Genomic DNA, 22,290 nt, shown 5'->3' on the forward strand with positions numbered 1-22,290 from the left:
TCTTTCTATTCTATTTCTTTTCTGATTTCTTTGTTTCTTTCTCACCAACTGATTTGGTTTGTGCTGGACAAGAAGAGAAGCAACGCGCCGTGTTGTGGCCACCACTCCAGACGTATACAACCAAAGCACTTCTTCTTTATGTGTTCTAGATGATAGGCATGGTAAGAGAGACAATGAGAGTGTGTTTGGAGTGGTGGTACACAGTCAAAGGGTTTGGGTCGTTCGTGGTTAAGACGCCAAAGGGCCGCTTTACCAGCCAGCGACCTTTGTGTGGGAGCTGTGCGCAGCGTCATCGCCCTGAACCTCGCTCTTGATGCGGTCGTAGGTGATCATCTGCGGGTTGACCTCCTGCCAGTAGTCATTGATGAGCGTAATCTGCGTTCCGGCCTTGATGAACGGATCGGCGTAGAACACCATGTTCTGTTTGTCACCCATACCCCAAAGCAACAAGCACGTCCATACGTTAGACTGATGTAATCGCATCATCCAAAAACGAAAGAGAGAAAGTCAAAAAAGAACGAAAGCGAAGAGGGGGGGGCGGTGCCTTGGCCTTCATGTTCTTGAGAACAGTGCCGAGGCCGCCCATGGCAGCGACGTGCTTCTGAAGCTCAGTGTACTCTGCGAAGAAAAGATGAGTCGCTCGATCCAGAAGATTACGGTAAACTGTAAATCTTGCGCACCAAGGTCGAGGTCCTTAGGGAACTGAGCGTTGGGCTGGCCGAACTTCTTGAAAACGGCGGCCACCTGGTAGTACCTCTCATCTTCTTCACCCTGAGACATCTTGCTTCTGTGGTTTGATCAAATCTTCTTTTGTTGTCGTGTCTGTTTTCTGTTGGGGTGTACTTCATTTCGTGTTGTTGCTCTGTTATTTTGTGCAGACTTGATTCCTTTTCTGAACCACTCCCCGTCCCTTCGCGCAGCTAACCTTTGGTCCAAAGGTGTTTGTTTCAGGCCTCCTTGTCTGGGTTAACGCTCCTCGAATGACCTTTCGAGTTAAAAATTAGCCAACCAATAGGCCACCACTCGGTGTTAAACACAAAAGGGCGTGGGGGGAGGTAGGCGCGACAAAACAAAATCAATGGAGCAGACGGCCACATACAGGTTGATCGTTGTGGGAGCAGGCGGGGTGGGCAAGTCCACCATCGTCCTGCAACTTGTCCAGAATCAGTTTTTCGAGGAGTTTGACCCCACAGTGGAGGGGCTCTAACCAAGCAGCTCCGAATTGACCACGAGCTGTGCCGTCTCGACATACTAGACATCGCCGGCCAAGCCGAATTCAGGTGCGACCATCACAATCTGTTAATTGCAACATACTTCTTTTCTATACTCATACATGCGTGTTGTGTTTAGTGCTCTCCGGGATCAGTACCAGCGAAGCTGCGACGGCGTGTTGTGCGTCTACGACATGACCTCCCGCAACTCGTTCGACGAGGTGGCGTGGTTCAGGGAAGGAGTCCTACGCGCGCAGGAGGACGCCGCCACAGTGCCCACGGTGCTGGTGGCCAACAAGTGCGATCTGGCTGACAACAAGCGCGAGGTGGCGGCCCAGGAGGGCGCCCGGCTGGCTGAATCCTGGACCGGCTGCCGGTTTCTGGAGTCGTCGGCCAAGTCGCGCATCAACATCGACGAGGCCTTCGTCGAACTGGTGCGCGCCATCAGAGCCGCACCGGGCGACGCCAATAGGCGAGTGCCTGGCCACAGGCGCCGCGCCAAGAGCGGTCGGTCTCGAGGGTGCACCTGCTCTTGATATATAGGTTTTGTGCTTCAATAAGAAATTTGTTCTTTTGTATGAATCAGCAGAGCGTCGAGTGCGTCAGTGTGGTACAAACACTTGACTGTTGAAGTTGTGAAGAGAGGGGCGGGATAGAGAAAGTGTGCCATCTTGTTGGTATAGTTAATGGTAATGCTCTGCCCAATGGCCATTCGAGTTAAAATTGTCCACCAATAGGACTGAGCTCTTGGGACAAGAAAACAAGGCACAAAGGCAGTGTATGCATAAAAACCAATGGAGCAAAGGGCCACTTACATGTTGGTCGTTGTGGGAGCGGGCGGGGTGGGCAAGTCCGCAATTGTCTTGCAACTCGTTGACAACCACTTTGTGGACGAATATGATCCCTCACTAGAGCACTCCTACACTAAGCAGCTCCATATCGACTATGAGCTATGCACACTCGACATACTTGACATTGCTGGCCAAGACGAGTACAGGTAAATCACATATTGTATTTAATATTGTTATTTTTTTTAAAACTACTTCTTCTGTGTTTTCAGTGGACCCAGATTCCAGTACAGAAGCTGTGACGGCGCGTTGTGTGTCTACGACATGACCTCCCGCGACTCGTTTGACGAGGTGGCGCGGTTCAGGGACGAGGTCTTGCACGCGCAGAACACCGCCACTGTGCCCACGGTGCTGGTGGCGAACAAGTGCGATCTGGCCGACACCAAGCGCGTGGTGGCGGCCCGGGAAGGCGCCCGGCTGGCCGAGTCCTGGGGCGGCTGCAGATTCCTGGAGTCGTCGGCCAAGTCGCGCATCAACATCGACGAGGCCTTCATCGAGCTGGTGCGCGCCATCCGAGCCGCACCGGGCCACGCCAACGGAGGCCGCAGGCGCGGCGGCCGCGCCAAGAGTGGTCGGTCTCGAGGGTGCATCTGCTCTTGATGGTGGTCGTGAAGGCGGTGGTGATGAAGATCAGATATAGGGTTGGTCAGACTACAATTGCAAAGCTGTGGTTGAGGGCTATGACGTTGGTCATTGCTGTCGTCATCTTCGGCTCCTTGTCGGTGATGCGCAGCTTGATCTCGAACACGATGGCGTCGCTTTGACACACTCCACCATCATCTTCCCCTTCTCCTTCGCCCTCCACCTCGTCCGCGCAAAAGTAGGCCTTGGCCTCGACGTATACCACCTCGTCGCGCTTCGTTCTTTTCTTCGGCTTCGTCTTCGCCAGCGCCTCGATCGTGAAGCCGATGACGACGGCTCCGTCATCTTCCGCCCGACCGGGCAAGCGGCCCTTCGCCTGGGCCAACTTGATCCACGACTCCGGGACCAGATGGACCTTCCATTCCCCTGTTCTGGCGTGAGCGTGCGAGAACGTGCGGTGTGTGCGGTGTGGCGGTCGTACCGGCGGAAATGTGGTGTTTTGGGGGTGCGGTAAGCTTCAGCGCAAACTGACCGTTGGGCGTGTCGGCCACGTGCAGCGTCGCCTCGATGGGCTGGCGCTGGAGGCCGAGGTAGGCCGGAACGGGCCGCGTGGAATCGGTCGTCGTTGAAGGCTCGGGCACGGCCGCAGTCAGCCTGGGGACGCCCGTGATATCGAGCGTCTTCACCCCGCGCGTTGCGAGGTTGAGCAACCTCAGCGCATGGTTGTTGGTATCGCACACCACCACGACCGGCTCTCCTGATCCTGGTGTGGTATCGTGTGCGGGTGTGCGGTTCAGTTAGACCACTGTTGGTTGACGTGCGCTCGCACAAATAAAGGTAACGTTACCGTTCAAAGAGTGCAGGGCCAGGCCGGTCGGCTCTGCAAACGCGGCCTCGACCCCGGTTCCGTCGATCAGTGCCGCGCGGCCTGTCACCTCGTCATATCAACGTCGTGGCCTCAATGCGCATCACACGATAGAAACGACGTATACTGCTCACGCACGACGCCCAGGACTGCGTGGTGTGTACCGGTGCCGGCGAGAGTGACGACGGCCTTCTTGCGTGGATCGACGAGCTTGAGGCGGTGGTTGTAGGTGTCCGAAACCACCACGGAGCCTCCGAGCCCCTTCCTCGCCGCTCCGGCGGCCGCCGGAATGTAGAGCACGCCCAGCGGGTGCTGCAACCGCGCGGCCGTGCCCTTGCCGTCGGCGTCGCCGAAGGCGAACAGGTCCGATGGGTCCAGCCCTGTTGTTAGGGAGAGTCAGGCCAGCTCTGCGTGTGGGGCACGAATGGGCGGTAATTTGGGGGTCGCGAGCGCTCACCTCCGCCGACGATAGTCTCGGTATAGCTCCGATCCTGTCCGAAGTGTGTGGCGCGCACGGTGCTCGATTCGGCGTCGGCCACGAAGAGGGACACGTCGCCCTTTTTGCTGTCGTGGGCCACACTCAATCCTGATGGAACACGCCGTGTCGTGTAAAGCCGATGAAAAAACGGTGCGAGGGCCATCTACGCACTAACGCACCTGATGGCTGCGCCCAGCCCGACTGCAAGATGTCGTCATCATGGTTGAAGTTTAGCTCCGACCCGCTTCCGCTCACCAGCGAGATCTCTTCGCCTTCGTAGGCACACCATTTATAAATTATTATTATTCTAATCATGTTTAATTCGAATAGACAAGAAATAAAATAAATAAATTAATCAATAAATACTGGGGCGTACTCTGTTCGTTGTACTTCCATATCTGGTGGGTGCCGGCCATGGCAATATAGAGGTCGTGCCCGTGGCTGGCCACGTCCCACGGGTTGCTTAGGCTCCACTCGAGCGCCCTTCCGCCGCCCTTCCGCTCGTAGCCTCGCTGCCCTACGCGCGGAGAGATAAGTCGGCTTTGGCGTTCGTCGAGGGAACAGGGGGAAGTGATGAGTGCAAACCTGTGCCGGCCACGGTCACCACCCGCTCCTCGGCCAGCCGGACGCAGCGAATGCAGTGATTCTCGCTGTCGGCCACGTACAGCTTGTCTGCGATAAGGAGACGTGAGTGATTGACAGCAGGCTGGTTGGTTGGTTCGAGGGGAATCAACGCACCTTCACCGGCGTAGGACAGGCCGAGCGGAGAATGAAAGCGTGCGGTGGCGTAGTCTCCGTCCACGAGACCAGTAGTGGCATCGTCGCCTGAGCAGCAATAAATACAGTAATTAATTCTGTCAAAATAATTATAAAACCAACAAATGAAAAAAGGGAATATGAGTTGAGTTGGGGGAGTACTGCCGATTGCTGTCCTGAACGCGCCGTCGAGGGAGAGCACGAGAATGCGGTGGTGGCCCGAGTCGGCGACGAACATTCGGTCACCCTCGCGATCGACCGCTACGCCGTGTGGAAACCTGCCGCACAAGTGAGATACTCAGCGCGAATCACACCACTCCAGCAGAAGCTTAAGATCGTACCGTAGGGGCGCCTGGCCCAGGGCCAGCTTGTCCTTCTCGAGCGCGAGCTGGACCGGCTTGCGATTGAGCGGAGGCAATGCCTGACCATCATCTTCTTCTTCGTCATCGTCGTCGACGTCATTTTGCTTCCCCTTGTCCACCACGGTCGTCTGTGGCTCAGCCTGCTGGCTACCATCGCCATCGTCGTCGCTCGAGGCCTTCCTGCGCTGCGTGAACTCGACCACTTGCCTGCGGATCTGGCGCAGATCGGACTCGGCCGCATAGAGGAGGAGCAGGGAGTCGACGAGCGCTTGGAGTTCGTTCATCTTCTGCTGCCCGCCGCCCACGGTGATGTACACGAGGCTCCCCGATGGCGAGATCACCGCCAGCGAAGGCCACCCGCCCGCGCCAATGTGTCTTATGGCGGGCCAGATCATACGTGTGCGGTGGTGTGTGCGTGTGCGGTGGTGCGTGTGCGGTGAATATCTTGAGAATTCGAGGGAGACGTAGCGGGTCAGGGGTACCTCCATAGGTGACGATCGGGGTCGTTGACGCAGGGGTGGTCGATTTCGTGTTTGATGATGGCGTCCCTCACGCTGGCGTCCTCCTTCTCGTTCTCGAATTTAGGGCTGTGCACGCCCACGAACACCACCTCTGGATTGCCTGCATACCGCTGCTCGACCTCGTGCAGTTTGGGGACCAGTTGTATGCAATTGATGCAACAATACTGCATGTGCACAAGAAAGAAAGAAGAGCGAAGAGCGAAGAAGAACGAAGAAGAACGAAGAAGATGGTTGTGCAGGGAAAGTGTGACATGCATGCGTGTAATAGCGTTTGAGCGGTGTGGTGGTGGCGACACGTACGGTCCAAAAGTCGAGGACCACGACCTTGCCCTTGAGGTGAGTGGCGAGAGTGAGGTCCTCCCTGGTGTTGAACCACTTGACCTGTAATTGTCCCCGTAGCCGAGTCAGCGTTCACACGTTCAAACGGTCCAGTGCACCTGGTGGTCCCTGAGCTGGTGGCGTACATGCGCTGAATCGGGGTACCACTGGACCTGCAGCGGCAGCTGCGGTAGTCTGCCGCTAGCATCGCCCTTGGCGGCCCGTCCCAGATCAACTTCCCACAGGTATGCAATGGTCTTGTTACCACTGCGAGTCAGCTTGGGGAACAAGAAGTACAAAATACAAAAAAAGAAGAGGCGGTACGGCGTCAAGCTTTTGCTGGTGGTCGTCGCCGGCCTGCTTGAGGGTCTGCCGCCAGAGGGACATCCGGAAGACCATGTGGCCCGTCTCCAAAAGTGGCAGCGCCGTTATCTTGTTGTCTTCGTTCTTTGCATCGGCGTCCTCATATTTTGCTGTGGTCGACTTGCCGCCGCCAGCTTTTCCTCCTCTTGGGGTCTTCGCCGCCCTCTCTTTACCACGGCCCCGCGACGAGCTCGAGCTCGAGTTGCCCATCGCTCTGCTGCACGTCTTTCTGCGGGTCACTGAAAAAGAAAGAAAGAAATTCTAAAATAAAAAGAATAGATTGGAATGTAAGGAATTGACGGGCGATGGCATGTCGGGGGCGAGTCGGGCTTCCTGCCGAAAGCGTTGGTTTTGGGGGTCTGCGGTCGTTGTTAGAAATAAAAGTTGAAGATGGAAGCACCGCACCACGGAGGAGGCGCTTGGCCTGCGCTGAGCATACCCGCGCCCTTGGTTGGCATCATCGGTGGCGACGCGTCGGCCTCCACCCCCGGCCTCTCCTGGCGTTCTGCGTCCACAGACGGTACCCACAACAAACTAAATAATTTTATTCCTATTAATATTAATTCGTTTTTAACGTATTGTTCATATCGATACTTATATTATTACATTTTTATAACGATTATATATTCTTTCATGTGAAAAAGGCATGGAGGTGGGCGGGCTGGTGTCGGCGTCGGCCGGCCAGGACGAGCTGGCGCAGCTCTTCCTCAACCTCGAGTCCCTGCCCAGCACCGACGAAGCGCTTGGGCACCTCATGGCCCAGCAGCAACAGACCTACCCCCTACACCAACACTACCATCAACAGCAGCAGCAACAGCAACAACAGCACCCGCAGTCCTACAACCAGTCCCAGCACAACCAATACCCGACCCACCAGCCGTCGGCGGGGCCAGTGGTGTTCGACCTGCCCCAGATCGAGCCGTTCGGGGTCAAGCAGGAAGCGCCGTCGCCGCCTGCCTCGTCGTCGTCGTCTTCGAGCACCGTCGGCCTGAGCGCCGCCCTCTTCCACAAGCCGCGCGGCTCGCAGGGCCAGTGGGTCGGCCTGTTGGCCCACGACCGCATCAGGTTACCTCCAATTCCTTTGTTTTCTATATATACGATGACTCGGCGAGTCGACTGACAGCTGTTGTTGTTGTTGGTTGTTGTTGTTCTGCTTCTTCTTCGTTGATGCTGTTGTTGGTGAGAGCGCAGGGTGACCAAGGGCAAGGGCAAGAAGCTCAGGCTGGAGGTCAAGTGCTCCAAGCCGTTCGACCTGTCCGAGCTGTCGGTGTGGCTCATCGACGAAGACGGGAGCAGCCTCCAGGGCTTCACCCTGGACACCACCAAGAGCAAGATCGAGGTTCGTGGCTGCCCTCTCTCTTTTATTTTATCATTTATTGTTTGCTAAACCAAGAGAAAAATAGAGAAAAATAGAGAAACAACAAAAACTATTTATTTAGGCTCAACCCTTCGCGTGGGGTGCTGCAGATGGAAACTACGGGGACGTGTGTGGCCACGGTCGAGGTCAATCTGATCAAGATCAGCAAGCGGCTGCAGTTTGGCGCGCGGGTGGCCTCGGCTACGCAGGGATGGAGCTGCCAGGCGGCCACTCTCCCCTTCACTGCACACAACAACGGAAAGGACAGGTACGATTGCAATTCAATTATTACATTTCTCCACATCTTCTTCGTTCTCTTGCTCTGGCACTGGATAATTTATTTATATTTATATTTATATTTATATTCTATGATTAGAAAATATAGAAATGATTAACGACGGTGCGCGCAGAGTGCAGCACGGCGGTCCTACCGTCCACAGCAGCCCTGGCGCCAGTCCCGGCTTTGTACACTCGCAGCCCGCCTCTTCGCCCGATCCACACCCCATTGTACGCCTTCCCTTGCAAACACGACACACGCACCACGACACGCACCACGACCACGACACGCACCACGACACGCACCACGACACGACGATGACTGATGAGGAAAAAACATTACAGCCGACGGGCAAGAAGCGAAAGGTCTCGACGCAGGGCGAGCCCCTCCGCTCTCCGCTCGACGCCGCCGAAAAGGTGACGCAGCTCGAGGGCACGCTGCGCGTTGAGGGCGACGTGCGCGCACGGGCCTTCATCCAGTACTCCGACCTGCGTCTCAAGACCGACGTGGCCTCGCTCGTCGACGCGCTCAACGTCATCGAGAAGCTCGAGCCCAAGTCCTACAAGTGGCTCCCGAACGCGCCCGGCCTCCCTGCCCGAGTGGAGGACACGGCCGGTACTACCCCACTTCTTGCTCTCGTGTAGTGTCGACACCTCGCAGTCGTTTGGTTGGCTCTTAATTTCTTGGCCTATGGCGTGCGACAGACGACGAAGGTGCGGGCGGCCGTCGTGTGATCGGTTTGATCGCGCAGGAGGTGCAGAAGGTGCTGCCCGATGTGGTCTACCAGGACCCCGTCACCGGCTACCTCTCTGTTGCCTACACGGTACTTTGTTTAAAAAAATTGATTCTGGTTTATTTAATTTTTTGCAATATCTTGTTTTATTTTTTATCAGTTTGTAATGAATTAATTTTATATTCATTCAACCAAGGAACAGCATTTTTGACGATTAAGAGTTTTTATTTTTATTCATTGTAGGAACTGGTGCCGGTCATAATTGAAGCGTTGAAGGAGCACCTGAAGGAGTACGCCACGGACAAGGCCCACTTCCAGCACGAGCTGGACAGCCTCCGCGCCGCCCTCTCTCAGCTCCAGAGCGCCTCCGCGCCCGGCCCGTACGACGGCGGTGACCCCGACAACGGCGCCGACGGAGACAACGCAGGCGACAGTGGAGATGACGACGACGAGGATGGCGACGACGACGATGGAGACCTGGGCGTGGCGGCGCAGTCGTCGCAGAACCCGAGGGACATCGTGCAGACGGTGCGGGAGCGCAAGCGAGAACTGCGGGAGCTCACCCGCCAGCTCAACCAGATCAAGCGGGACGCCAAGCGCCAGCACAGGCAGGAGAAGCAGGACAGAAAGGCGAGTACGTAACCAACCCTACTTTGTCACACGCACACGCACACACGCACCACGCACACACGCACCACCGCACACGCACCACCGCACACGCACACACGGCCAACGACATGCGTACGACGCAGGCAAGCGCGAAGACCCGAGGCGCGAGGAGAGGCAGAATAGCAGAAACGCCAAGCGCGAGGAGAGGCAAGCTGCGCTGGAGAAGAAGAAGTTCCAGGAGCACCTGATGATGGACCCGATCAAGCTCAACAAGGACGTCCTGCGCTACCAGACCACCGCCTTCAAGCTGGCCAGCAAGCGCGGCGCCCAGCTGGCCGTGGCCCTGATCTGGGACCGGGGCAGCATCCCCGATCTTACGCTCCACGTCCACAAGCCCGGCATGGCCCTTCGCGAGCACACGCGCGAAAAGAAGAAGAAATCGTGCACGATCGTCACCGTCCAGAGCCTGCCCCGTCTCACCACCTCGGTGCGCGCCCTCTCTCTCTCTGCGGTGACGACCAGTTGAAGGCCCTGACTGACCGATTGATCGACCAATCGATCGGTTGATCGACACAACAGGACAGCGAAAGCAGCGACAGCGAGGAGGAGGCCGAGGAGGCCGCGATCCTGGGCCAGTACAACATCTCCGTGACCCTGCACGGCGGCTTCGCCTACCACCTCAAGCAGTCGCGCGCGGTGGTCGCCGGTACCGTCGAGCCGCTTTCTTGTTCTTTCTTTTTCTTTCTCATTTTTCCTCTATTTTTTTTTTGAGTGGGCTGACCATTGGCCCTGGGGTGCAGTGTACGATTTCAGGGACGCGTCGACGCAGCCGCTCACGGTTTCGGCGACCAGCGTGGTCGGCGACATGGGCCAAACGTGGCTCGTCGGTTCCTTCCTGGTCGCCCGCAACGTCTTCCGGTGGACACAAACGTACACCCTCTTCCCTACACTACGCCAACACTCGAGACTCGCTCGCTCACGTGTGTCGTGTCATTGGTCGCGTGTGCGGTGGTGCGTGTGTCGCTGTTTGTGTGCGCAGGCCAAATGTGATTGCGTCCTCTCTGCCCGAGGAATGGCGGTACGCCGACGACAAGGGCCAGGCCGCGTCGCGCGGCTACGGCCTGCTCCCTAGGCGCGTCTACCTGCGCGCGGCCAAGGGTCACTACCTCTCCGCCTCCCGTGACGGCACCATGGCCTCCACATTGCCTTCTCAAGGTACGCACACACCGCACACCGCACACGCTCGACCGCACACGCGCGACCGCACACGACCAACGACACGACACACACAGGGCCGGGCTTCGACGAGGCGTGGGACGTCGAGTTTGACGTTGAGGGCTTCGCCTCGCTCCGGTCGTCGCACGGGACCTATCTGTCGGTCGACCCCAAGACGGGCCGCTTCGGCACCGTCGAGGCGGGCAAGGGCGCCGCCGGCCCGGCCGAGAAGTTACGGTACCTTCTCGACGACGCCTCGTCGACGCTGGCCCTCGTCGCGCTCCTGCCCGCCGGCCCGGCCTACCTGCAGGTCTCGCCCGGCACCGGCGAGCTCACGGCCGCCGACGCCCTCCGCCCCTACGTGGCCGACGGCGACGAGGCGGCGCTGCCCGGGCAGAAGGACGGCGGCGCTGCCGGTGATGCGCCGTCGATGCCCAGCGGCACCCCGCCCTCGCCCAAGCTCGTGCGATACAAGGCCGCCGGGCGTGCCCAGGGCGACGATCACTGCGCAGACCTGTCGGACAGCATGGAGGAAGAGAGTGATGATGATGATGAAGACGACGACGACGATGACGACGATGAGGCGTTCATGCGGCCCGGCGCGGGCGGTCAGCAGCGCCAACGACAGAAGCAGATGGCGCCGCCGGCTGCGCAGCAGATGCGGCTGCCGGCCGAGGCCGAGCGGTGGGTCATGGAGGCCGCGCCCACCCGGGACCAGCAGCAGGCCCGACAGGCCCAGGAGGTGTGGACGCAGCTCCAGGCCAACTTCTCCATCCTCTCCCTCTCCTCTTCCCTCCGCACCGGCGGCACCACCGCTCCGCCCCACATGTAATCGCTGTGCCCTTTTTTTTCCATTTAACGGCACAGGCCAACATAAAATATACGAAAATAATATTTATCGCTTCTGGTGTACTACGCACTTGAGGAGGAAGGCGCTCGAGATGAACAGGGCCAGGACCCAGCCCACCATGACGAGCGAATCGCGCAGCATGTTATCGGCCGACATTCCCAGGCTATCCAGGAACTGCTCGCCGGTCGTGATGGGGCAGTAGTACGCCGTCGCCGTTCCTCCGGCGGCCAACGTAATCGGGACCTGTGTCGTTTTTATATTAGAATTTTTATAACATATTATCGATAAAATAATATGATATATACAAAAAAAAAAGACTAAACATATCAACAGGGGCAGTACCTGAACGAGCTCGCTGTCGGAGCAGTGGAAGTCCATGCCCTTGATCTCGTTGATCAGCAGGGCCTCGATGGGGTACATGTTGACGTCCAGGTAGTGGAGCCAGATCCAGTAGTCGGGGATCTTGTTGCGCGCGATGAGGAAGCCGGCGAACATGGAGAGGACGGTGAACACGAGGCCCGCCATGACGTTGGCCACGGCGATGTTGGGCGCCGAGAAGCAGAGCGTGTAGACCACCACCAGCGAGATCAGGTTGGCCAGCAGGTAGAGCGCGAAGAAGATCCAAAACTTGCCCGCCTCGTACTGCAGCCCCGATATGAAGTACACCGGAACACTGGACACCCACGACACACGACACACGTTAGTACGGCGCGGTGTGTGCGGCGGTGTGTGCGGTGTGTGCGGGCGTACACAAAGGTGACGGTGTTGATCAGAATGTAGGGCAGCTCGATGGCGATGAGGCTGAGCAGGTAGATGAACGACGAGTAGGTGCGCGAGGCCCGCTCGCGGTACATGGGCGGTCGCGACAGGATCAGGTTGGCCTTGAGCTCTGCGCACACCACACACGCAGGTGAGCAATGACGTGGCACACCAAGCTGGGGTGGTGGATGGAGGTGCGACGTACGAAGGGCGCCCATGTTGGAGAAGAGGAGGGCGTAGTAGAGCATGCCCACGCGTTGGGTGTTGGAGGCCTGGTCGCGGCCCAGGTCGAGGAAGTAGGTACCCAGCACGACGCCCATGACGATCGGCAGCGAGAGCTTCATGACGAACTCCTCCGGCTGACGCCAGTAGCTCTTCGTCCCGCGCACGAACATCTCCCACAGCTGCGTGGTCGGCAGGCTCGCGTAGCGGTCGCTCAGCCGCCGCTTGATCTTGTGGTGCCATCGCTTCTCCCGCGCGCCGTCGTCCGTGCCGCTCTTGTCCATCACTGCGGCGGCGTAGATACCGCGCGTGAGCTCCTGGTCCGCCGACGCGTAGAAGGCCGACTGCCTGTAGGCCTGGACGAAGTAGTTCTCGTCGGTCTTGGCCAGCTTGCCCTCTTCCTCTTCCTCTGAGTCATCGTCATCGCTGTCTTTGGCGGCCTTCTTGGTGATACCCGCACCAGTCACCTGTTGTGTTGAGCGTGAGTGAATGAAACGCACAGGAACTCGCGTCATCGCACACACATGCACAACCGCACACGCACACACCCGACCGCACACACCGCACACACGCAGACACACGCACGCGCACCTCGAGGATGAACTCGGCAGGGTTGGCTTCGGGGTCCATGACATGGCCGTGCGACGCCAGGTAGTTCAGCAGCGTGGAGCAGTCGCCCTCCCGGGTGCCCACCGGGCCGAAATAGGTGACGTACCCGCCTGAACCCGCCCAAGACACGCACCACCGCGGTGAGCCCAAGGCCAAAAAGAGGTGAATAAAGTGAAACAAAGGTGTGTACCCTTCTTCAGGAGGAGCAGGTGCGAGAACATGCTGAAGATGGCCTTGCTGGGCTGATGGATGGTGCAGATCACCGATGTCCCCCGCGCAGCGATGTTCTTGATCGCCCGCATTACCCGCTCCGCGCCCAGCGAGTCCAATCCGGAGGTCGGCTGCATTGTAACAACAAAAGAAACGAAATAAATTAGGTAAGGAAAAGATAAAATTCATACAACTCGGCAGCCAATCGGGGAGGTACCTCGTCGAGGAAGAGAATGGCGGGGTCGGCGGCCATCTCGACGCCCATCGTTACGCGCTTGCGCTCGTCGTTGGAAATGCCGTCGCCGGCGTGGTTGCCGATCACCCGGTTGGCCTTCTTCTCCAGCCCCAGGATCTTGAGAAGGCTCCGGGCGTACGCTCGCTTGGTCTCGCGCGGGATGTAGTGCGGCAGTCGACACTGATCGGTGGTTCGCCAGTCAGCCAGCCAATCCCCACACCGCAGCGATAAAAGAAGAGTCGACATATAATCACCACCAAGAGAGACGTACGAAGGCACTGAACTCGATGGCTTCGAGGATGGTCTGCGTGGGCACGTGGAGGTCCTGCTGCTCCACGTAGCCGATGATGCGCGACAGGTTGCCGTCGGTCGGGCGGCCGTTGACCAGAATCTCGCCGGTGATCTTGCCCCCGGTCTTACGCCGGGCAAGCACGTCCATCAGCGTCGACTTACCGGCACCCGACGAGCCCTGTAGTTCAACCCAACTGTTAACGCCGCAATTCGAAAAACAAAACGACACTCACGAACAATAGCAGTACACCACACACGGCACACGCATGATTACCATGAGTGCGAGCATGTTGCCAGGCTTGACAAAGCCGGACACGTCGTGGAGCAGCTGGAGGGGCTGCTTCTTGAGGCCCGAGCGATTGAAGACCGTGTAGTTGAGGTGTTGCCACGACAGGTAGGCGCCGCCCTTGAGCAGCCCGCCGCCGCTGCTAGCCGATTCGTCAGCCTCGTCAGAGAACTCGTCTTCCGAGTCGTCGCTGCTGACACTCTTCTTCTTCTTCTCGCTGGCGTTCACGATCTCGTCGACTGTTGTTGTGCCGCACACGCCCAGAGTTAATCCCACCGATCAACAATCGCGTCGTAATTTGGGGCAGTGATTCGTTACCCTTGTGGTCCTTGATGTTAAACTCCTCCATTTCGCGCTCCTCTTCGGGGCTGTAGAGCACCTCCTTCATGTGCGGCTTGCCGGGAGGCGCGTGGTGGTAGAATCGCATGCCCAAGTAGGTGATCGTGTTGAAGATGATGTACCTGGAGTACGACCAATGGCTCGATTGTTAGAGCTGCGGATGAGCGGTGGCGACGTATGCGTGTGCGTGTGTGCGTGCGTGTGTGTGTGTGTGCGTGTGCGGCGATGCATGTGCGTAGCATACCAGCCGATGAGAGCGGGCACCATGGCCCACTTGATGTTCTCGCCATCGAACACGCCCCACTTGTCGATGCCGTAGTCGGTGCCCCAGGTCATGGGGCACACCTGGGTGCCCTGGAAGCCCTGCGGGTAGGGCAGATTGAAGTTGTCGACGCTCGAGGGCGGCATGAGCTCCTCGAGCGTGCAGTGGTAGGGCTGGTCCCAGAACTCGTTCGACGCCATGCCCTGGAATGCATACCTGCAAAAAATCGGTGTAAAGGAAGTTGACGAAATGAGTATACAGAGAAGTGGCTGATCGACTGAGCCTGGCAAGCGTACGTGGTTGGGTTGGCCCAGTACATCCAAATCCACCACGGGTGTATGTCCGTCTGCAAATGGCAAGTGAGAAGTGTTATCATGTTAGGTTTTTGCAGCACACTTCACACTTCTCAGGCAGTGATTCATCTTGGGTGGTGGGAAGTACCCTGGGGATGATGAAGCCGGCAAAAAGGAGGAGGAACGCCAGGCAAGGAGGCGTGATGGTCTGGGCCACAGCAAGCGAGGGGCAGAACGTGCACACCATGCGCACAAACGAACGCATAGTCTGATTGGGAGGGTTGTGAGTACATTCACTCGGCAAGAAAACATGTGTGAAAGAAATGATGATGGATGGGTACCAAGTAGTACAGGATGAGCAAGAAGTAAAAGTAACCAAAGCGGCCACCGGCGTCCAAGTCGCTCAAACCGGTTATCCAGTAGACGAACGCCGAGAAGAATGTAATTTCGATCAACACCATCGGCACCTGGTGTGATTGTGAATCATCACGATCAGTAAACAATACACTGTTGATGGTGGACGGTCGGTAGGTAAGGCGAGTACCTCGGCGATGAGGTGGGACAAGACGTAGGGCGAGGTGTGGTAGTACTTCTGGCCTCTCTGCATGTAGAAGACCGGTCGCTCGAAGATCGCCGTGGGAAGCGCGGCGAGCGATTCGAAAGTGAAGAAGGCCAACACGCAGAACAGCAGGCCGAGCCTGGTCGTCGCATCCGACTGTGGGTTGATGGCAGAGCAAGCGTGAGTGGAATGTTGAGTTATGTGGCGTGTCTATGTGAATATAATGGAATGAATGGCATGTGTGGCATGTCGAACATACCTGGACGTGGCCCAGAAGCAGGAAGAGCGTTCCAACGATGAACGCCTCCAGCGCGGTTCCAACAAGACGCGCGCGATTGGTCACCATATCGCGCCACTCACGGATCAGCGCTCGCTTTACCAGAAGTCCGTATTGTCTGTGAGCGGAGCGAGCGAGAGAGGTGGTCAGACTCACAGCCACAGATACGACACACACGACACACGACAGTCACGTCGCTGAAGGAACAGGAGGCAGTACTTGTAGAGCGGCGTGGGGTACTTGGCGGGCTTGGCTTTGTCTGCCAACGGGAGCTGGCCGTCATCGTCTCCGTAGGTGGTGTCGACGCTGTCGCGCTTGGGGTCGTCCAGGTGGGACCGGATCTCGTCGAGCACCTGCTGGTGGTAGGGCGACTGCCTGTAGTGGTCCACGAAGTCGCTGGGCTCGAGCCACTTGAAGTCGGCGTCGTCGACGCGATCCTCCTGGCCGCTGTCGCCCGGGTGCCTGTACTTGGTCCGGCCAATCGCCGACGCCGATTCGACGACCTCCTCTGTTGGTGTGTTTTGATTGGACGCCGGATACATGTTAGTGATCAGAGTGGTCGACACTGACGAGGCGCGGCTCCGTACGAAGGAATTCGGCGGGGTTGAGGGTCGGTGGGCAGGTGTAGCCCAGGCGCTCGAAGTAGGGCAGCGCCTCAGTACGCGGACCACAGAAGGCGATCTCGCCCTTGGTCATGATGAGCACCCGGTCGAACAGGCGGAACACCTCCATACTCGGCTGCAGCAGCGACACCAGCACCGCACCGCCTGTGTCGGCCACCGTGCGCACCGCGCGCAGCACCTATCATGGTAGAGTTAGTCGTGTCGTGTTGTGTGTCGTGCGTGTCGTGTCGTGTCGTGTCGTGTCGTACATCAAATGAGGCCTTGGAGTCAAGCCCGGTGGTGGGTTCGTCGAACAGCCACACGCCGGGGGACTTGGTCCACTCGATGCCGATCGTCACCCGCTTCTTCTCGCCGCCTGACACGCCGCGCAGCATGCTGTCGCCGACGATCGTGTCCGCGCGGTGCTGCAGGCCCAGCAGCTGAAGGGTCGCCTCCACCCGTTCCTGCCGCGTCTTCTTGCTCACGCCCGGCGGCATCTGGCAGTCGGCGCTGAATTGCAGCGTCTCTCTCACCGTCAACGTCGCTGCAAGGCGTCAGCCCATCAACATTAGTAAGCTGACGTCACACAGATCGACACGACACACCTCACATGGAAGGGGGAACACTTTGACGGTACCAAAGTGAACGTCGGCCTGCTGTACGAAGGCGACGGAGCTGTGGTGGGTGTCGCGGTCGGGCACCAGGCCGTTGAATGTCACGCTGCCCTTGACTCGGCCCGCGTGCAGCTGATTAGCCAACAGCTTCAACAGCACACTCTTGCCGCATCCTGTAAGAGGCAAAGATGATTAGAACATATACTTTTAAATACACGACTAGTCGTATGTTTAAAATATATGTGGCATATATCTAGCGTACCAGGGGCGCCGAGGAGAAGAGTCATTTCTCCGGGCTTGAGATAGAAGTCGAGGTCGTGCAGAATGTCGACCGGAGTCGAGGCCCGCTTGCGGCTGAGTGAGTGCGCCAGGTCGACGACGGTCGAAGCCACGCTTCGCTGGCGGTGGGTGGGCGGCGGCGCGCTGACGGTGACGGTGAGCCCGCGCACGGCTGCAAACAGCGGTTTGAAGTCCGGGTTGATGATGCGACGCTCCTCCTCGATGAACTGCGAGTAGGGCAACGGGTCGGGTCGGCCCGGCAGATGCAGCACTCGGTCATCCGTCCGTCCGCGCTCCACATCACACTCCTGCACAGCCCAACGACACACAAAACACAAAACACGCACAACGCAACACACAACACACAACGGAGTTAGGACACACGGTCGGGGGGTCGGTCGTGCCGGTACAGCGGGTGTTGAGCGTTCGGGGTTAGAAAAGAAAAACTAAAAGCGAAAAGAATGCTCCGCCGGAGGAACTGGCTCCGGCCGGGAGCGTGTGGCGAGAGCATCGAGGCAGCAAAGAAGAGATGGGAGGTGTACCATGGTGTCTGCGCTCTCTCCACTGGCAGAAGCCGCAAGCTCCATCTCGTACTCGTCTCCTTCCATCTGTCTCAAAAGATGTGCTTTTTTTCAAGTGTCTCTCGTGAGCTCACTTGTGGCCGATCAAGCGTGCTTCCAGTGTGCTGATTCCTTCACCACGTGCACCCGCTGCCCAGGTTTGAGTTTGGAGTTGGCCTGAGTGGGTGGTAGGGCTTGGGGCTCTTGAGAAGAATGGAAAAGACTGTCTTGGGTGGTGGGCAGCTTTTGAGGCTGTGGAAGGTTCCGCACGCCGAAAGCTCAACCCGTGCGGGAGCACACACCAATGGGGTCGCGAGCTCGGCGGTCTGCGGAGGTGATTGGCGCTTTTAGGCATTTTCCGCGGCGAACACGCAAGGAGCCAATCGGGTTCCGCTTCGAGATAGGTGCAACGCAACGACGGGACGTTCGTCTCGTTCGTCCCCTTGGGCCATCTCTCTTTTGCTCCGTTTGGGAACTGCCTTCGCCGGGCCTGCCGGAGAAAACACATCAACTCGGGCTACGACAACTCTTCGTAACTTTCTTTTTAATATAAGTGTAACTCGATTTGTTTTTTGATGTGTGTGGGGTAGACTGCTTCAGGTGTTGAGGCCAGCAACACCCGGCTGGCTGCGCTGGAAGACGAAGACCTTCATGCCGTTGGCGCACACGTTGGTGATGCGATAGGTCAGCTGCGGTACGTGCCCATACCTACACGACACACCACAAGGCCCAGCCCAGTGCCGGTAAGGCAACACCAACGAGTGGAGAAAGGCGGATGCTAGGAATGTAACGTACGCCATGCGGAAGGTGAACTTTCTGTAGATCATGGCCAGCGCCACCGTCGCTTCCATCAACGCCAGATGCTGTGTGGGGGAAGCCATGGGTTAGAGAGTGATCGGTGCGTGGGTCCTCTCTGAGGGTCGATGTCGTACCTGGCCGATGCAGTTCCGGTTGCCGGCGAGGAAGGGGATGAAGGAGAGCGGATGCCTCCCCTTCGAGTTCTCCTCGCTGAACCGCTCGGGATCGAAGATCTCCGGGTCCTCCCACAACTGTTCGCCCAAACCGCCACCACCACCCACCACCACCCACCACCACCACCGATTCAAGGTGTGAGTTTTCATCTGACTTAAGTCACTTGGGCCTGAGGGACATGTCGGTTAGTACCTCGGGGTCGTGATGCACGACGTAGGAGGAGATGATGATGTCCGTCTTCGGGTAGTCGACGACATAGTCGCCCAAGCGGTAGCCCATCGGCAAACGTCGCCCGGTCGCCGCTGGCGGGAACATGCGCAGAGTCTCCTTCAACACCTGCCATGTGATTGAATCAATCACTTGCTGTCCATTGATAATGGTAAGTAAGCCTACCATCTTGAGATAGACGAAGCGAGAGAGGTCGTCGTGGGTGGGCTCCGATCGGTCGCCCAGCACGGAGTCGATTTCGGCGAGCAGCTTGTCCTCCACGTGCTTGTGGGTGGCGATCATGCCCACGGCGAAGGACAACAACGTAGATGTCGTGTCGTGCCCGGCGAACCTGTGGACAAGTCAGAATGTATCGTGTGTGTGTCGTGTGTCGTGTACCGTGTGTCGTGTGCCGTGTGCCGTGTGCCGTGTGTACTGCGTGCGTGTCGTACAGGAAAGTCTTGATGTTATCTACAATGCGAGAGAGGGGCATCGAGGAGCCGTCCTCGTCCTCGCCCAGCATCACCGACAGAATGCCTCGCTCGTACTTGCGCTCGGCGGCAGCGTCACCCTGCTTCTGGAATGTGCGTGTAAGCTTTCCGTGAAGCAATCAACAGAGAGCATAGAAAGCGAGCGCGCATGTACCGCGAGGTTGGCCCTTTCCTCTATCACCAGGTCGGTGCAGTGCTTGTCGAACGCCTGGAGGTTGCGCTTGAGCTTGAACGAGTGCCACGGGTGGTATCCCCTGTCCAAGCCACCAGCTGTGTGAGTCGATCGCACTGGTGGAGAGCTGGCACACGGTGATGGACGTACCGAAGCGGGTTGATCTCCCTCTGGCTCAGCTCCTCGAACACGTCCATCATCAGCACGAGCAACGGGTGATCTCTGAAAGGGAGCGAGGAAGTGTTATTACGGTCCCCAGACCCAACGCGAGTCGCGCAGTGCGGGGGTTGTGGTGGCCGAGAGCGTACGGCGTCTTCTGCAGGCCGTAGTCTCGGCCCATCGTGGCCTCGGAGATGATGTCAAGCGTCATCCGGCGGAAGTAGTCGTTGATGTCCGTCTGTGCGAGCGCATGCAGGAGTCACGTTAGGTGCGTGTTCAACAGGCTTGAGAGGAGCTCATGGGAAGCAGTCTCGACGGCGTATGTACCTTGGTGTAGGCCTCGACTTGCTCGAGCTGAGAGCCCATCGTGGTGGCATGCTTCACCACACTCGGAAACACAAAGTCGCGAAGGAACCGCTTGTTGAACGCCGGGTTGAGGAGTCTGACGCACGTAGGGGCCACACGACACGATGTATGAGACCTCATGAGGGCAGGGCTGCAAGGACGAAGGAATGATAAATGGGACACCTTCGGTCGTGGCGCCAGACGTCGCCACCGGCGCTCACCAAGCCCTGCCCAAGAAACACATTGATGTTGTAGTCGGCCTTGGGCGGGTCATCCGCGATCACCTGCTTGATGAGCTGTGTTTGATAGGGGCTGAGGTGAGCCAGCGAACCGACCACGTGACGAGGATCCCCATTGAATGTACTGCCACGTACGTCGAGGTCGCTGACGAGCAGCATACGAGTAGCGGCAGGCAGCGTGACATCGTAGCACACGAGCTTGCCCAGCTTGCTAAGAAGGAGTATATTTGTGACGTCAGCAACACTACGCAGAGCGAGAGTAGTACTACGGCCGAGTAGGGGAGTGAAAGAGTCCTGTTGTGTTGTACCGGTGCCAGTGGGAGAAGGAGGCGTCGAAGAGCGGGTTGGCCGGGTCGGTGGGTCCCAGGAGCGCGGGCAGGGAACCCCATATCTTGCTGCGGCCTGGCGGCATCGGCATTGTGGTCTTGGGGAAGCGACTTGTCACCTGGTAAATATAAAGAACAATAAATAAATAAATAACTCAATAAAGAGCGCAAGAGGAGAAGAATCCATCAATCAATACTCTACTAAAAGTTTAAATAGAAATAAATGTAATTCATCAGTCTAGCGCATACCCAAACAAGGAGCGCCAGGAATGTGATAGGAACGCTCACAACTAGCAACACAACGGCCGACATGGCCCCCGAGAGGCCGAGCATCTTGGGGCACGCAGCGGCGTTTGTGAGTGTATTGTAAAAAGATGGAAAAGATGAACACGCATGTTTTCGTGCTTGGCTCCTCTTGGCCAACGAAGAACCGCCGGAAATAACGAAAATGCGGAACTCCTGACTTTCCACCACTCACCATTCGCCCTACAGTGCGTGTGCTCTGGCTGGCCGCTCTTCAGTCAAACCAGACCCAATCACCACCTCCCTTGGTGATGGGAGAAATGTTTGGTTTGAGTCCCTTGATGGTGATGGTTCGGGTGCAAGAGAAGAGGCTGCATTCATTCGTCGAGTTGGGAGGCGAGAAGCAAGTCCAGCGTTTGCATCACGTGCCGGCGTCGTGCAAGAACTAGCTCTCGGCCGGTGAGACCCTCACGCACGGTCGTCTCTACCTTCCCGCCGGCCGAAGGAGAAAGGGTCGACATCGCCGCCTCTCGCCCACCCACGTCCCCCCCTCGGCTTCGGTTGCTCGTGGCACTCTCGTTCTGCCTCTTCTTCTCCTCCTCCTCGCCCTCCTCTTCCGCCTTGTTCACCTCCATGCCAGTTGCAAGTCCTTCGTCCTCCGTGTCCTCATCGTAAGTGATGTTCTTATTGTCTGGGTCGTCGTTGACGGCGGTGTCTTCACTGTCTTCGTTGTCGTTGTCGTTGTTGCCGTCGTCTGATTGGCTCTGCACCTCCTCTTCTTCCTCCATTTTGTTCATCTTCTCCTCCTTTCGCTTTTCCTCTTTCCTCTTCCGCTTCTTGGCTTTCCTCTTCCGCTTCTTGGACAACCGTCTGTCGATCGGTGGGAAGATCGGCGGCACGGGCTTGGAGTAGGTCCGCCGCACCCAGTTGTAGATGGTGGACACGATCGTGGACTTTGTGTAGTGGATCCCGCGGCGCTGGTCCTTGACCTGATCCCACAGGTGCGCGATGCGGGCCACCACCCAGCCCTGGTCCAGGTCGGCCAGCGGAATGTCCTCGCGCATGAGCGTCTCCATGGCCTCGAGCTGCAGGCGCCTCCGCAGCCTCATGTGCTCGGTGGGGAGCTCCACCGCGGAGTCAAACTTCAGCTGCCGGTACCGCGCCCATCGGTACCGCTGGTGCACCACCTCGGCCGACGGCTTGCACTTCTCTTCGTAGCCGAGTCGCGCGCATTCGCGGTCGATGAGAGCCGCGATGCGTACGGTGGACTCCGACTGGTCGAGCTCCTTCATCATCCGCTGCACCACGGCCGCCGACACCTCGAGTCGCCTGTCGAGCACTTCCTGGCGCACCAGACCGCCCGGTCGCTCTGAGGCCTCATGAGCGAGTCGGTG

At 58.0% G+C, this 22,290-nt stretch overlaps 8 protein-coding genes across 8 annotated transcripts in view; 3 read left to right on the forward strand and 5 right to left on the reverse strand.

Annotated features, from left to right (window-relative positions):
* Nucleotides 1-249: 249 nt before the first annotated feature.
* On the reverse strand, nt 250-780 carry ACA1_338000 (uncharacterized protein; the record flags this gene model as incomplete). The annotated part of the gene is made up of 3 exons (XM_004332908.1): nt 250-420; nt 569-618; nt 681-780. 3 exons carry the CDS (start codon nt 778-780, stop codon nt 250-252), a joined length of 321 nt encoding a protein of 106 aa, XP_004332956.1.
* Nucleotides 781-1,078: 298 nt separating this feature from the next.
* Nucleotides 1,079-1,747, forward strand: ACA1_338010 (raslike protein; the record flags this gene model as incomplete). Its single annotated transcript, XM_004332909.1, has 3 exons — nt 1,079-1,167; nt 1,194-1,280; nt 1,351-1,747. 3 exons carry the CDS (start codon nt 1,079-1,081, stop codon nt 1,745-1,747), a joined length of 573 nt encoding a protein of 190 aa, XP_004332957.1.
* A 258-nt stretch (nt 1,748-2,005) lies between these two features.
* On the forward strand, nt 2,006-2,659 carry ACA1_338020 (RAS protein; the record flags this gene model as incomplete). The annotated part of the gene is made up of 2 exons (XM_004332910.1): nt 2,006-2,208; nt 2,281-2,659. 2 exons carry the CDS (start codon nt 2,006-2,008, stop codon nt 2,657-2,659), a joined length of 582 nt encoding a protein of 193 aa, XP_004332958.1.
* On the reverse strand, nt 2,317-6,340 carry ACA1_338030 (the record flags this gene model as incomplete). Its single annotated transcript, XM_004332911.1, has 16 exons — nt 2,317-2,649; nt 2,715-3,067; nt 3,123-3,404; nt 3,489-3,569; nt 3,671-3,886; nt 3,964-4,092; nt 4,164-4,256; nt 4,361-4,501; nt 4,570-4,656; nt 4,723-4,809; nt 4,903-5,018; nt 5,082-5,477; nt 5,585-5,787; nt 5,924-6,004; nt 6,088-6,219; nt 6,266-6,340. 16 exons carry the CDS (start codon nt 6,338-6,340, stop codon nt 2,317-2,319), a joined length of 2,805 nt encoding a protein of 934 aa, XP_004332959.1.
* A 354-nt stretch (nt 6,341-6,694) lies between these two features.
* Nucleotides 6,695-11,327, forward strand: ACA1_338040 (uncharacterized protein; the record flags this gene model as incomplete). The annotated part of the gene is made up of 14 exons (XM_004332912.1): nt 6,695-6,824; nt 6,949-7,369; nt 7,496-7,643; nt 7,772-7,929; nt 8,072-8,168; nt 8,283-8,553; nt 8,599-8,651; nt 8,690-8,761; nt 8,915-9,305; nt 9,424-9,767; nt 9,860-9,986; nt 10,081-10,210; nt 10,320-10,495; nt 10,573-11,327. The coding sequence occupies 14 exons, from the start codon at nt 6,695-6,697 to the stop codon at nt 11,325-11,327; spliced, it is 3,273 nt and encodes a 1,090-aa protein (XP_004332960.1).
* Nucleotides 11,328-11,390: 63 nt separating this feature from the next.
* Nucleotides 11,391-17,769, reverse strand: ACA1_338050 (ABC2 type transporter superfamily protein; the record flags this gene model as incomplete). The annotated part of the gene is made up of 23 exons (XM_004332913.1): nt 11,391-11,588; nt 11,688-12,018; nt 12,096-12,234; nt 12,310-12,793; nt 12,918-13,045; nt 13,126-13,276; nt 13,363-13,560; nt 13,652-13,849; nt 13,946-14,196; nt 14,276-14,418; nt 14,541-14,641; nt 14,690-14,774; nt 14,855-14,904; nt 15,000-15,059; nt 15,193-15,318; nt 15,396-15,566; nt 15,670-15,805; nt 15,895-16,252; nt 16,275-16,425; nt 16,613-16,833; nt 16,927-17,076; nt 17,166-17,490; nt 17,725-17,769. The coding sequence occupies 23 exons, from the start codon at nt 17,767-17,769 to the stop codon at nt 11,391-11,393; spliced, it is 4,200 nt and encodes a 1,399-aa protein (XP_004332961.1).
* Nucleotides 17,770-18,338: 569 nt separating this feature from the next.
* ACA1_338060 (cytochrome p450 superfamily protein) lies at nt 18,339-20,986 on the reverse strand (the record flags this gene model as incomplete). The annotated part of the gene is made up of 14 exons (XM_004332914.1): nt 18,339-18,450; nt 18,538-18,605; nt 18,675-18,791; nt 18,907-19,050; nt 19,108-19,273; nt 19,374-19,492; nt 19,567-19,666; nt 19,735-19,806; nt 19,893-19,981; nt 20,071-20,185; nt 20,272-20,384; nt 20,463-20,571; nt 20,636-20,772; nt 20,903-20,986. The coding sequence occupies 14 exons, from the start codon at nt 20,984-20,986 to the stop codon at nt 18,339-18,341; spliced, it is 1,545 nt and encodes a 514-aa protein (XP_004332962.1).
* A 287-nt stretch (nt 20,987-21,273) lies between these two features.
* Nucleotides 21,274-22,290, reverse strand: part of ACA1_338070 (uncharacterized protein) — a gene marked incomplete at both ends in the record, with an annotated part of 2,072 nt that continues 1,055 nt past the window's right edge. The window contains one exon of the mRNA XM_004332915.1: nt 21,274-22,263. Within this exon, the coding sequence (XP_004332963.1) occupies nt 21,274-22,263 (990 nt within the window). The remainder of the gene's footprint in view (nt 22,264-22,290) is intronic.

This window comes from Acanthamoeba castellanii (assembly GCF_000313135.1).
Source record: "Acanthamoeba castellanii str. Neff unplaced genomic scaffold scf7180000084604, whole genome shotgun sequence".
NCBI classification, from domain to species: domain Eukaryota; phylum Discosea; order Longamoebia; family Acanthamoebidae; genus Acanthamoeba; species Acanthamoeba castellanii.